The following is a 14940-nucleotide window of genomic DNA, read 5'->3' as shown; positions in this document are numbered from 1 at the left end:
AGCGACTAATGGTTTTCTCTGTATACGCACGTTTCACTGACAGTGGAGTGAATGATTCCTGGGACCAGTCGTATGATGTTTGTGGTTTCACATTTCTTCAGTTCCCCACATGGAACTTTACTTCCTACCTGCAATTAGTTCCCATTTACTGTTTGATGTGCATATGTGGAAGAAAAACGTATTACTGTGGTTTCATCTTATCCTGTCAAATAGAGACATTATGAAGAAAAATAAAGTGGATGAAATGAAATAGCAGAAATCCTTACATTTAAATAAAATAAAAACAACAACTTTCATGCTGATAAATGTATTATTTAATTTGTGTTTAACTAGTTAAATATAGCTACTACCGTTTTCCACCAGAACTAAAAATAAAATCGGGACAGTTCACACACAAGAGACGAACTACAAGCAACATGAGCAACATGAGCAACTTGTTACTTGCTAGTGTGAACACAGGGTTAGTCATAGTCACAAGTTCAAGTAATAAGACCAGTGTTTGTCCATTGGAATGCTTCTGATTGGCCTTTTGTCCAACCAGATCTGGCAACCCTAAATAGGATCCTAGATATCTCTGATTTCACATTCTCAAAAATATTTTCATTTAGATACACAACTTTTTAAATGACTGTTTATATTATAAACTTCCTAAGGGTAGTGTTTCTAACACTGCATAAAGCCTATATGAGGCCTTCCTGACAATTGACACAAACCTACATAAACATTTATAAAAGCTTATTCCACTTGGCATCAGCAGTATACAGACTGTTTTAGTCAAAACCTGAAAATCATGATCATTAACTTTGTAGCTCAGTGCACTTATGGTAGTTCAGAGTCAAATTTATTTATGTAGGCTTATGTAGTGTTAGTGTTTATGTACATATCATATGTTATCATGTATCTCCGCCATGTCTCCATCACTCTTTCTAAGCATCCATTTGCTCTGCTTGGCCAGCTTCAGTCATAAGCTTGCCCATGATGTTGGAGTCATCATTCAGCATGGGACTAGACAGAGATATAATGGCAGTCTTTGCCATCAAATGCTGTTGCTTGCTGAGGTCAGAAGTCACTTCAGGTTGCTGCCAGGTGCACTCCATGCGTATGGGAATGGCTTTGTTAGACTCCAGCTGACTTTGGTTAAGTTCTGCAGGTTTTGCACCCTGAGTCTTTTGGGCTGTTTCTAAGACCTCACCATCAGCAGTGTCTGAGGAGGACCGGAGGAATGAGTGTCCTGAGAAACGCACAAGATGGTTGGCTGAAGTGAATGAGGTTGCTTGTTCATTAGCTATATTCTGCCTTGGCTGCGGTATAGGTGGGCTTTTATGAATGAAAGCATCTGGAGAGTTGGATGAAATAGTCGAAGAGGGAGCTGGGCACCTATTGGCTGTCCAGCTACAGCCTGAAATGTTTACAGCTTGCTGTGTTTTCTTAGAGCTGGATCGGCTTTTGGAGCATGCTCTCCTGAGAGGTCTTGCTGTTTGGCTCCTCTGTTTGGTGGAGGACATGCCCGCAGTTTCACCACAGTGCAGTAGCACAAAATCTTTTTGGCTGCTCAGGGGCAACAGCTTTAGGCCACAGCAGCATTTATTGAAGATCTCCATGGCCAGGTCTGAAAAACATTAAGCGCGATATGCTGCAATATGAAGCTCATAACTGCTACAACTAATTGCGATTGCAGCTGAAATAAATAAACATTTCAGCAATTGCTGGCTTGCAATGCACATTCTCACCCAGAGTTTCCATGACTGTTCTGGGCACCACCTCTTTCAGCACTTCACAATTAGTGTGAAGAGCAGGATTACAGTTCATCTCTAGCAACCAGACCTGCATAGAATCATAATACATACACATAATACATACATACTTCCTCCTGTTGTATGTATCATAATACATAATACATACAACAGGAGGAAGTAATGCATATTGTTAATCTGTAAAGAAGTATCATTACTGTACTTGTATTACTTGTATTACTTGTATTACTGTATTTGTTGTATAACATTAATATATAACATATAATTTAAAGAAAATGCAGTCATCAAATTTTAACCATTAGATGGCATCCTTTCCTCACTAGCCACAATTTGATTTTATTTATATAGAACATAAAAAGAAAATATTACACAATACATACTGGGTTAAAAAAAAAAAAACAGATGGAAGCAAAACAGTGTGGGTCTATGGCATACCTGTAAGATAGATGTTGATAATATGAATACTTTCCTAGTTCCTGATTTGATGATTTGATTACAAACACAAATAGAAAATATTCCCTGTAGTTACTTCTTGTTTAAAAATGTACAGTATATAGTTAGTGATTGCATATAAGTACATTTTGCAAACAGATCATAAGCAACAGCTGTTGCATTAAATGCACCAGTCATGCATGACCTCTGATCATCTCTGCATGATAATATTGCATGGCAAAATTGATCTTACTGTTATGTTTTGCTTTATGGACACATTAAAGCTTTAGTCAGTGGTAATTTTCCACAGAAAATAGATTAGGATATACAGAAAGGTGACAATTTAAAGAAGTAAATGTGGCTCTGTTATGCTGTGAAGACATGATATGGTCTCCACTTACTCCCTTAGAGAGAAGAGTCACTGTACATCTATATAAATGTTTTTTTTCTGACTGATTAGACTTTGATAAAAAAAAAAAAAAATCTCTTTCCTGGTGGGAGTGGTGTCTTCTACAATGACACAACCCCCCCCCCCCCACCCCCCCAATGCACAGGGTATAAGGCCCACCTATGCTCTGGTGGTTCCTACTGTGTTCTCCACCATCATCATAAAAACTACAGTTCATGGTGTATCTTTTGGGGACAAAAATGTGTTAATTTCTCCAGTACAGTTCCAGAGGCTTGTAGAATCAATGCCAAGGTGTACTGAGGATGTTGTGGTGGCTTGTAGTGGCCGACACTTTATATTGGTTTTTCCTTCAGTTTGTCACCCATCTGTACACATCACCTGCTGTGAATGTATGCTTAAATCACACAGAAAGAGTGTTTTTCTTCTCTTTTCTTTGCACACATGTGAATGCATAATAATCCAAGTGAGTGAGTGTCTTTGGCCTGGGGACCACATGTTTACTGCTGCAGGAACACGGGTTGCCTGGCAACTGCTTGGCATGGGTAAAATTTAAAATACACCAAAAGGTGGGACTGGATTTGAGTGCACCAAGATGTCTGAGATTCATTCTGATGTTAGAAATCTGGAAAATAAAACCCTTGCAGGAACTGAAAAGAACACACGTTACTTTTAGTTTCATGAATATTTTGATGTTAACGCTTCAGTCCATGGGGTTGCACATTAGACGTTAATTCATGGTTAATAATTGAGAATATACTGTAGTAAGATCAGTAGTTATTTAGCATTAGTGGCTTAGTAACACTTTCTTTAGTGCTCTTATTTAGTGAGTTTAGTGAACATTTAATTAAATTCAGTTATTTCATATTAATGCTCTGAAAGAGAGCAATCCATAACTGAAGACAAATAAGACTAGCCATTCACTTAGGACAAAAGAAATGCTGCCCTATAAAAGGCAGAAAAGTGAATATATGTGTGTGTGTGGGGGGGGGGGATGGATAGCCAATGCTGTTTCACTGTTTAGTCCTCATTTTGTTTTTCTAACACACCCTTTATGGAGTTTTGTGGGTGTCACTAAATTTATAATCAGCCATGCCGAGAATGTGATTGGTAATTTACAGATTATTGGCATATTATTAGTTTGGTTTGTTGTTTAAAAATATATACAGCCAACTTTACTAAATGAGGTTGCTAAGTAAGTGCTGTGCAGTTGTTAGCTATAAATCACTTTATTTTATGTGAGCTCTTTTACTGAAGGCTAGCACTTTGACTAAGATCCATGTCACTGTCTTTGCCTTATATGTATCTCTCAGTGAGATAAATAAAACACAGGTTCACAGACACACATAGTACGGTGCTGTGCAAATATATTATCTCACCTTGAAGTCCTCATCAATCAAAAAATCACAGCCAATCAGATCAAAGTAGCCCAGTTTACACTCCAGCTTTGATTTGACAGCCAGAAAACAATGAGTCATTATCTGCTGCATTCTTTTCTGTGGATAAACACACACACACACACACACACCGACACACACCGACACACACACACACACACATATATATATATATATATATATATATATATATATATATATATATATATATATATATATATATATATAGACACACACACACACACACACACACACACACACACACACACTATTATTATTATTAACAATTTTTAAAATACAATATAAAGAGATAAGAAAAAAATTAATGAAAACCAGTGCATAAGATATGGCCAGGATACTGGGTTATTCATGTAATACTCTAAACTAAGATTAAATAGTAATTAATTGTTAATGTTTGGCCTTATGTTTCCTTGAGCAAATAGCACATTACTCTATTCAATCTAAACTTTAAAAAAAAGTCTGTAATGTATTAATTCATCTGTTCAGTTCATTTTTATTCACCTAAAACAGGTTTGTTAGTTAGTTTGTGAATTGGCAGTTTTTTTTTTTATAGTGTTGTTACCATGACATGAATTACCTTATTTAAAGATAACACCCAACTTTACTAGAACCCAAATATAATAGAACGCACTGTAAAAACAGTCAAAACCCAGTCTCTTGGCAGACCCTTTGGCACCATGAAAATCTCATTAATGTAGCTGTTGAAGCGCTCCATGGACCAGACTGTCTCCTCCTTCAGCAGGCTGTACAGAGGATTCTTCTTCTGCATATACTGTGTTTAAAATTACAGGCAGGGATATGATCAGAACTGAGAACAGAGAGAATTTCCCAAGATCCTACATTTGTGCAAACCTGATTAGAAGTATGTTATGTGAATAAATGAGGGCTCACTTGGTTGGTCAGGTGTGCAGTGAGGTTATTGGACTTGGGGTCGTAAAGGTCACAGGTCAGCCGAACGTAACCATGACGAAAGAACACTGTGTATGGTGAGGTGCAGGCGATTAATAAGTATGATCTTACATCAAATTTTTTGCCCTTTAGGAGCAAAGGGTTTTGGATGTACCTGCAAAATATTTTTGTATAAATAGGGATCTGAAAATGACTATAGTTTCAGACTATATGGTTGTTCATCATACATACCGTTGAGCAATCATTGCTGGTGACATACTGAATGGTATCTTCTTGTTCATATGGCTGCCTGCTAACATCTCCATCCTGGCTCTGAAGGCTGCAATATCCTCCGGTGTGTGCAGAAGGAAAATGCCTCGACCCTGGTTCAATCCGGTTGGTTTGCAGATCCATATGTTGCTTTTGTCAGCGCATAATCCTACATCAGGCAAAGTACATGTATTGTTTTGTTTAGAAACATTGGCACTTTGCAGTCCTTAACTGTGTTAACAAATTCACCTGACATTTCAAGTCATATAGAGGAAACTTCTCATTTCCTCCTGTAATTGTTCCAGTTCTAGATGCTAATGTGATTTATATTGTATATGTGTGGTCTTTGGATTCCAGTCAAAAAAAAGTGTGTCAGTAATATATTTTGATAATACAGTATACTTAAAATATAAATATATTTCTATGTATTTCAATTATATATATACAGTATCTCACAAAAGTGAGTACACCCCTCACATTTTTGTAAATATTTGATTATATCTTTTAATGTGACAACACTGAAGAAATGACACTTTGCTACAATGTAAAGTAGTGAGTGTACAGCTTGTGTAACAGTGTAAATTTGCTGTCTCCTCAAAATAACTCAACACACAGCCATTAATGTCTAAACCGCTGGCAACAAAAGTGAGTACACCCCTAATAGTAAATGTCCAAATTGGGCCCAATAGACGGGAAATTGGGAAATAGACGTATGAGTGCTGCCAGCAGTGCTGCAGAGGTTGAAGGGGTGGGGGATCAGCCTGTCAGTGCTCAGACCATACGCTGCACACTTCATCAAATTGGTCTGCATGATGCACAAGAAAGCCCGCAAACAGTTTGCTGAAGACAATCAGACTAAGGAAATGGATTACTGGAATAATGTCCTGTGGTCTGACGAGACCAAGATAAACTTATTTGGTTCAGATGGTGTCAAGCGTGTGTGGCGGCAACCAGGTGAGGTGTACAAAGACAAGTGTTTCTTGCCTACAGTCAAGCATGGTGGTGGGAGTGTCATGGTCTGGGGCTGCACGAGTGCTGTCGACACTGGGGAGCTACAGTTCATTCAGGGAACCATGAATGCCAGCATGTACTGTGGCATACTGAAGCAGAGCATGATCCCCTCCCTTCTGAGACTAGGCCGCAGGGCAGTATTCCAGCATGATAATGACCCCAAAGACACCTCCGAGATGACCACTGCCTTGCTAAAGAAGCTGAGGGTGAAGGTGATGGACTGGCCAAGCATGTCTCCAAACCTGAACCCTATTGAGCATCTGTGGGGCATCCTCAAACGGAAGGTGGAGGAGCACAAGGTCTCTAACATCCACCACCTCCGTGATGTCGTCATGGAGGAGTGGAAGAGGACTCCAGTGGCAACCTGTGAAGCTCTGGTGAGCTCCATGCCCAAGAGGGTTAAGGCAGTGCTGGGAAGTAATGGTGGTCACACAAAATATTGACACTTTGGGCCCAATTTGGACATTTTCACTTAGGGGTGTACTCACTTTTGTTGCCAGCGGTTTAGACATTAATGGCTGTGTGTTGAGTTATTTTGAGGGGACAGCAAATTTACACTGTTATACAAGCTGTACACTCACTACTTTACATTATAGCAAAGTGTCATTTCTTCAGGGTTGTCCACATTAAAAGATACAATCAAATATTTACAAAAATGTGAGGGGTGTACTCACTTTTGTGAGATACTGTAGTAGAAAATCTCAATATTTCACTATGCAAAGGATTTTCTGAACATGTTCAAAAAAAGATCAGTCACAGTATACCCTCTTGCTGGCAAAAGAAGGCTTCCCTCTCATCTTTTACATCCATGCGGAATGTCTCTGGAATAAACTCGCCCATCTTCAGTCTCCTACAAGGCAATAATACAGTTAATATCAAATAACTACCAAGAGGAAATATTGGCCAACATGTAATATTTTTGTACTGTACATATATATGTATTTGAACATTTTTGTTACTTGTATCTACACTGTTGTTACGACCATTTATTTTTGTCGTTTTTTTTCTTTCTCTCTATTTCGGAAGTGTTTCTGTCCAGGTACGGTGCGGATTGGCTCCTGCAGGCTAATGAGTGGTCTATCCTGATAGGTGCAGTCGATTCCGGGCACGCCTCATAAGCCCTGTTGTCACTTCCTTCAGGGGGCATTGTGTTCTGTGGGGAGTGTCGTTGGTTTGACTGTTTGTTTAGACAACGTTTGAATGTTTAAAGCTCTGCTTGTGAGTTAGAAATGGTAAGAAACTGTTTGGTATTTCGACCCCATTGCCTGATTAACAACACTGTGCTTGGTTTGCTCTGGTCTGTAAATAGCTTGTAAAATATTGTATATAATCTTGGGAGAAGTAAGGATTTTGATGCCAGTTTTGTTTACCCACTTTTGGACTTTGTTTTGGGATAGGTGATACAATCAGGGAAGGTGATTGTATTTTTCTTTTCTTTTCTTTTGTTTTAGGTAAATAAGGGTTGAAATCGGTAATGACTTTTTGTTTGTTATTTTGGCCTGGTCAACTCCCTATTCATGTTTGATTGTTGGAATCTTGTTTATATAGTTAAAAAAAAAAAAACACCACAAAAGATCTCCCTGCTTCCGTGCACTCCTTTCATATTGCACCCTTTTCCCCTAGACGGGACATAACAACTGTAAAACATTGACAGGATTGCCAATAAAGTACTGTCAATGTTTTACACTAAATAACTGTAAACATATTTACAGTATAGTACTGTAATATCTTACATAGTATTAAAAAACACATAAACCAGTTCATTTGGTTGATGCTTTTTGAGCTTACATTTAATGTAATATGCAATTTAACTGAAGGTTAAAGGTCTTGGTCAAGGACCCAACCACAACAGTTTGGTGGTGCTTGTTCAAATTTCAGAAATGCAAAATGGTTGAAATGGCACTTTATTGCACAACCATGTTGCCAGTAAATTACTTTAAAACACACAGTCAAATTACACACTAAATGTCTTGTTGTTACATTGTTACGTATGTTACATTTCATTGTCTTTTTTCTACAATTTATGCATTTTGTTTGCACTAGTATTATACAATATTATAGTAGAGCGTAGTAAAAGATTTTACCTGTGTCCTCTTCCATGGTTGATCTTGCTGCTGACCCTGTCATATACTCTGAGACTGTTCAGAAGTCCTATTTTAGTGGTCAAGACTATGTTGTTTGGGATCTGGTACACCAACTGTTCTCCTTTGATTATTAAAAAGAAAAATTATATTTTAAAAAAATAACCCAGCTTGCAATTTATAATGAATTGGTGCATGAAAGTGCATTGTTGGAAAATCACTTTTTTTTTTATTTTAAAGCACAGAATCACCTGCTCTGAAGTTGTTGTAGGTGTGTGAAGATTTCAGTTCACACCATTTCAGTCTGTAGTCCAGTCGGTTTTTGTCATGAATACGCTGCCAGCCTTTGCTCTCACAGTATGGAACAACTCTAAATAACATGTCAAGTGTATATAAAATTTTAAACAGCTCTCTATATTTAAGGTCTTTAAACAAGTTTTACTTATCAGCTGCAGATTTTGGTGGGGAAGGACAACACTAATAACGTCAAAATTAAGTCGAGACGCTATCACACAGAAGAGGAAGTATCATTACCAGGATTGCCAGCAAAATGTCCAGCCATACGTCATGTGAAAAACCACACAACAGACATGAAACTAGACCAAAACCATTCAAGAATTTCAGTCTCAGCCGGAAATAACATCACTGTAGGGAACACTCATTTATGATGCTTTTCCTTTCGTCTAGGATGTTTTTGTACATCATAGACGCACTGTCTGCATTTAGACTCTGCATTTGTTTATGGAAATTTATTACAATTAACATTTACATTCTGATTATTTGCTAAAATAAAATAAGCTCTTAGCAGCCACAAAGTGTTTTTTAAACTAGCCATACTTGGCATAAAAAGACCACCCTGGCAACCCTGACATTAACTCTCCTCCACAGCGTGATTACTGCCCCAGTGCCCTCTATTAGCTCCCGTCGTTGACCACTAGGTGCAATAATAACCTTATGGAGCTAAAGAGGTATTTCAATGGAATTTTAAATGTATGGAGTTGAATGATGACTTGATAATAACTAACAAACAGAGGTTTTGTACTTTTTGCTTTCTCATAACTTGTATAGCAACTTTCTTTTGACTTATTTTTGTTTAGGAGCTCCCAAAGTATTTACGCTTGCTCAGCATGGTTAGAAATGTGACTAAATCTATGTTAAAAACCTAATAATATAACTAAATCAATATGTAAGAATCTGCAAAGTTAGTCAGTCAGATACAAATACTTTCTGTGGCCATAGTATAAAATATCTTAAGGCAGTTTCCCCAGGTATGTGTTAAAACATTTGCTATAAAATATATGAACACTTAGCATGTACAAAAATTAGCTGTCAACATCAAACAATTTGATATGTAATATGAATGGATGTATCCTGTCAAGGCAACTTGTGACACGATATGACACCATTTATGACACATTTATAATATTGTTATTTCAGTTTTTATGACACAGGATTCAAGTAAAATGTTACCAAAATGCTTAACTGATATTTCATATTCAATAAAGTTTAAACAGAGAAAAATTTAGCCAATTCAATTCAGCTAAAACAATTTAGGAAAAACATGCACTGAATATGAATATTTTTCAAAATAACTATTAATATTTTGCTAATGCACACAGTCAGATCCATAAGGATTGGGACAGTGACACAATTTTCGTAATTTTGCCTCTGTACACCACCACAATGGATTTGAAATGAAACAATCAAGATGTGATTGAAATGTACATGTTCAGCTTTAATTCAAGAGGTTTAACAAAAATATTGCATTAGCCATTCAGGAATTACAGCAATTCCCTTCATTTTCACAGGCTCAAAACTTATTGGACAATTGAATGATAAGCAGTTTCATGGCCAGGTGTGGCCTGTTTCCTCATTATTTCATTATAAAGTAAGGAGATAAAAGGACTGGAGCTGATTCCAAGTGTTGAATTTGCATTTGGTAGCTGTTCATGGAAACTCTCAATTTGCAGTCCAATGAGCTGAAAAAAAGGAAAACAGACTTATCAGAAAGGTAGCAGAAACTTTAGGAGTGGCCAAATCAACAATTTGGTACATTCTTAAAAAGAGGGAATGCAGTGGTGAGCTCAGCAGCACCAAAAGTCCTGGAAGATCACGGAAGACAACTAAAGTGGATAAATTCATAATTCATTCCTTGATGAAGAAAACCCCTTTCACAACATCTAGTCAAGTCAAGAATACTCTGGAGGAGGTAGGCGTATCATTGGTGAAGTCTACAATCCAGAGACACCTTAATGAATGTAAATACAGACGGTTTACCTCAAGATGCAAACCACAAGTAACAACCAAGAACAGAAAGGCCAGATTATACTTACTAAAAAACCTCCAAATAAAAAAACCTCCTGACCAGTTGTGACGCAAGATTGACTTGTACCAGAATAATGGGAAGAGAAAAAGGAAAGGAAGGGCTCATGATCCAAAGCATACCACATCATCTGTCAAACATGTGGAGAGAGTGTTACTACATGGGCATGTATGGCTGCCAATGGAATTGGGTCACTGATGTTTATTTATGATGTGACTGCTAATAGAAGTAGCAGGATGAATTGTTAAGTGTATAGCGCTATACATTCTGCTCAGATTCAGTCAAATGCTGCAAAACTGATAGGACGGTGCTTCAAAGTACACCTGGATAATGACCCAAAACAGACCGTGAAAGCAACCCAAGAGCCTCTTAAGGGAAATAAATGAAATGTTCTTAAATATCCAATGACCTCAACCCAATTGAGTATGCTTTTCACTGAAGACAAAACCTAATGCAGAAAGGCCCTTCTTTACTACAGGCCTGGCAAAGCAACTCAAGGGAGGAAACGGAATTTGATGAGATCCTAATCCTAATATTTATGATCGTTTGTTTGTCCAATTACTTTTGAGCCTGTGAAAATGGAGAGACTAAAAAATGGCTGTAATTCCTAAATGGGTAATGCAGTATTTTTGTTAAACCCCTTGAATTAAAGTTGAAAGTCTACATTTTGATCACATCCTGATTGCTTCATTGTGGTGGTGTACAGAGGCAAACTTGCAAAAATTGTGTGTCACTGTCCAAATACTTTTGGATCTCACTGTATACAGTGTGTATCTGTCCACCTAGATTTGTGTCAGCTCATTTGTCTGAAGTGTGAAATTTTGAACCCATCACCCCAGACTGAGCTGTTTCATTCACTCACTCACTCACTCATTCACTCACATGGAGGCCCCGTTTCCTCCCCCAAAATAGAAAAAGAGTCCCTTTTTCTCTTCTGGGCTCGTGTTCCTCTGTAGATTGTGTACCTGTACAGCTCTTCTCTGATACTTTACTTGAGTCCTCCTACTCACACACACACTCCGAGAGTGCTTGACCAAGCAGACCGAATCTGACCAGTTGTACATAGGGGGGAAAATAGCAAAAAATTATGATTTTAAACATTTCTATAAATGCTGTCTTTAACATATAATGTGTTATGTAAGTGTGTGCACTGGCATTGTTTGGAAAATTACTTTGGGCAAGAAAAGAAAAAAATCTCCCAATGTGTGATCAATCAAACACCAAATCAAGTTGCTTCAACAAACATGTCTCACAGAAGAAATATGCTTCCTTTTAAACTAGCATTTGAGTTGAGGTATTATTCCACAAAATGAGGAATACTTCGAAAAAGATTTTAAAATTGAGTCTGAAATTGAAATGGGGAAGTGGCACAACAGAAAACTTTTCCCTATTGTCCAGAGATCGTAAAATTGGCGGTGCACTTTAGGTGGGAGGCACAGCATACTCTCTCTCCCCTGTCAATCACAGTGACGCTACCCAATCATGGGCATTTGTGAGCTCATGTATGAGAAACATGGTAGATAGCACTTTCCCGAGACTATATTATGCTGCCTTGTAATGTTTCATGAGCAGCATTATTGGAGGTACTGTTAGCTTTCATCCTCCCAGATTGGTAGCTGCTGTATGATAGATAACACCAAATATTTTAAGGAGAAAATGGTTTTAAAAAAATAAAATAATAATAACTAAGTGAATATGGCTAAATTAATATTATAGAAGTTTGGAACTTGACTGATTTAATTGATCACTGGGATGGTTTAGGGTTATTGTGTCAATCATGCACAGTCACAGTAATATACTAGTTCTGAAAAAATATATAATTTTGTTATTGTATGATAGATGAAGGATGAAGGAACAGTAGTATCACAAAAGCCAGTGATCTAGAAAGGTGGTTAATTTATGTCATGACTACTTCATAGTTACTGAATACACAAACAAACCTTTGTACGCGGTTTGAACGATTCAAATCAAAGCTGTAGTCGAGTGAAGCAAATACACTAGTGTTGGGTGAAATTCACAAAGCAGGATTTCTCACACAGATATAGCTATTCTGCTTTTTTTTTTACTCCCCCCCCCCAGCAAACATGTTCTCAGGTAAGACGGTGCAAATCTCAGGAGTCTAATTAACATATGGCCTGGCAAGATGCAGTAATAACTACAGAAGAGCGAGCTGAGTTAATGACAGTGTTTCCCCTCTCCCCTTTACACGCACACACGTAGACACACCTGCTGCAGCGCCATCTGCCTGGATCACCTGTTCTCTGTTCGTCCCTCGAGCATCCTGCCTTTTCCCAAGAGACTTCTCCACCTCCGTCCTCTTGTGCTGTTTATCCTTGCCCACAGGCACCAGTGTCACTGTCTTTCCCAGAACGGATGGCAGGTGGCCCTGATCTTTGTCCTCAGCCTCCCCCTGCCACTCCTCCTTGGCTTTTGTAGAGTCTATGCAGACATGATCTTCACCCTGAAGCTCTTCACCACACTGAACAACCTCTATCCTGCTCCCAGCTGACATCCCTATCACTATCACTACCCGCTGCTGACCTAGATTAGCGGAGCAGAAAAAGTATTTTCCACCCGCCGTGTCATGAGGACCTGCCCACCTGCAGCCTGTGTGGATGTTAGGAACAGAATATGTTTAATAAGTGCCTGTGCCAGTTATTCTTCAGCTCTGTAATGAAAATAGGTGCAGGTCAGTTGTATCATGTGAACAGTATGCTGCTGTACAAAAAACAAAGATTCATACAAAAAAAAATTTAAGAAAGTAAAGATCATTGCAGAGATAGTTGGAATTGTTTTGGCCATATTTTTAAAGCAAGACACTACAAGTGAATAGGATCATTTAAAAAAGAAAACAATTGATAAAAAATGTATTTCCAGGTGATTGCAGACATCCTTTGGATGATGTCAATGTGAACACACACACACACACATAGTTTTTGGAAAATATTTTTTATTGTTTAATCAAGAAAATATCCATGTACTGTTATTTATTTATTTTTAAATCGGTATAAAATCTAACATCAATCCAACAATTATTAACATTCCTCTGTAATTTTTTAATTAGAACATATAAAATTTAATGAATGCAGGTCATCTAGAAATCGAGATTTTATTTATTTATTTATTTTGGATTTTAATTGTGGATTATAGGATTTTCTAAAGGAAAACCAGTGTGCATATCATAATGACACATAACTTGATATTTAAAGGAATATAAACAAGCATTTTAGGGATGACATGACATGACATGATTATGGCAAGTAGGGTGGAGCTAAAGCCTCACTCATATTAACATTAACACATTACTGCTGAATTCTTACATTTTAATTTCTACATAATGCAAATTGTCCAAAAAACATGATAGATTTGACCAAAACTGCCATTTGTACTTGTAGTGTCTTGTCATAAATAGTCTGTACTATCTGTAGTCACTTTACCAGACAGGTGCAGAAGGTCTACACTAATAACAACAAATGGGGGGGGGGGCAATGCTTGCTGAGGCTTGCTGTTTTTACAAAACTGAAAGCACTGAGGCAGCACACTGAGTCTGCTGAACAAACTAACCAGAAGCAGTGTAAACAACTTACGTGTTGCCTGGGAACTTGGTTTCCTAGTAACTGTTTTGTCATTGTGAATGGGATTATAGAACAATAGAAGTATACTGAAGGAAATGATGGCTTATGGTCTCCATACCAACCCCTATCCTTAAACACATTCAATATTAATTGTCACCAATGCCACCATTTTTAACACATCAGTAATTTGAGAATGGAGTGTCAATCAAAATGGATTTGTGTGTTGGGGGTTTCAGTCTATTGTATGCAGTTAGGTGTAAAATAACATTGGCAACACGGCAACAAGATCCAGTGTCGGGTGTTACCAAACACATTTCTCTTCGGTTTTTCTTCTTCTAGCATTCATCTTGGGCTTAACTGTATGTTTTGTGCAACAAGGGGCAAAAGTATTAATGAACAAAAGACTCTCAGAAATAAAGGTATCAAACTGAATTTTTCCTTGTTGTGTACTTAATGTAGTGGTACCAGTAAGGTTACCTTCTACCATACCTTTAGTATTTTAAATTAAAATGTAAAATTAAAGGTACAAAACCAGACCTTAAGGATCACTGATGTACTTTTTAAGTACACTACATGCATCTTCCTAGGTAAAAGATACATACTAAAGGTATACGTGATGGCACCACTGCAGCGACAAGCAAAGACACAAAATGGTACCATTATTTTTGGCTTTGTATACACTACACTACACTACACTACACTACACTGCACTAAAGTGTAGTCTAGTTGTGGCAGATTAAATCTGGCTCCATATGGAGCTAAATCTCACCCTTACAGAGAAG

General features: G+C 37.7%; 1 protein-coding gene across 1 annotated transcript; it reads right to left on the bottom strand.

Annotated features, from left to right (window-relative positions):
* Nucleotides 1-291: 291 nt before the first annotated feature.
* Nucleotides 292-14231, bottom strand: ttll10 (tubulin tyrosine ligase-like family, member 10). Its single transcript, XM_047160227.2, has 11 exons — nucleotides 12810-14231; nucleotides 11466-11631; nucleotides 8512-8630; nucleotides 8264-8384; nucleotides 6944-7029; nucleotides 5151-5337; nucleotides 4902-5073; nucleotides 4642-4782; nucleotides 3972-4088; nucleotides 1731-1824; nucleotides 292-1609 (listed from the first exon to the last, which is right to left on the bottom strand). Exons 1-11 carry the CDS (start codon nucleotides 13093-13095, stop codon nucleotides 927-929), a joined length of 2172 nt encoding a protein of 723 aa, XP_047016183.1. The 5' UTR covers nucleotides 13096-14231; the 3' UTR covers nucleotides 292-926.
* Between the last annotated feature and the right edge of the window lie 709 nt (nucleotides 14232-14940).

Source organism: Ictalurus punctatus, chromosome 15 (genome assembly GCF_001660625.3).
Source record: "Ictalurus punctatus breed USDA103 chromosome 15, Coco_2.0, whole genome shotgun sequence".
Taxonomy (NCBI): domain Eukaryota; kingdom Metazoa; phylum Chordata; class Actinopteri; order Siluriformes; family Ictaluridae; genus Ictalurus; species Ictalurus punctatus.
The sequence above is the reverse complement of the archived record's forward strand: the minus strand, read 5'-3'. Positions and strand labels throughout refer to the sequence as shown.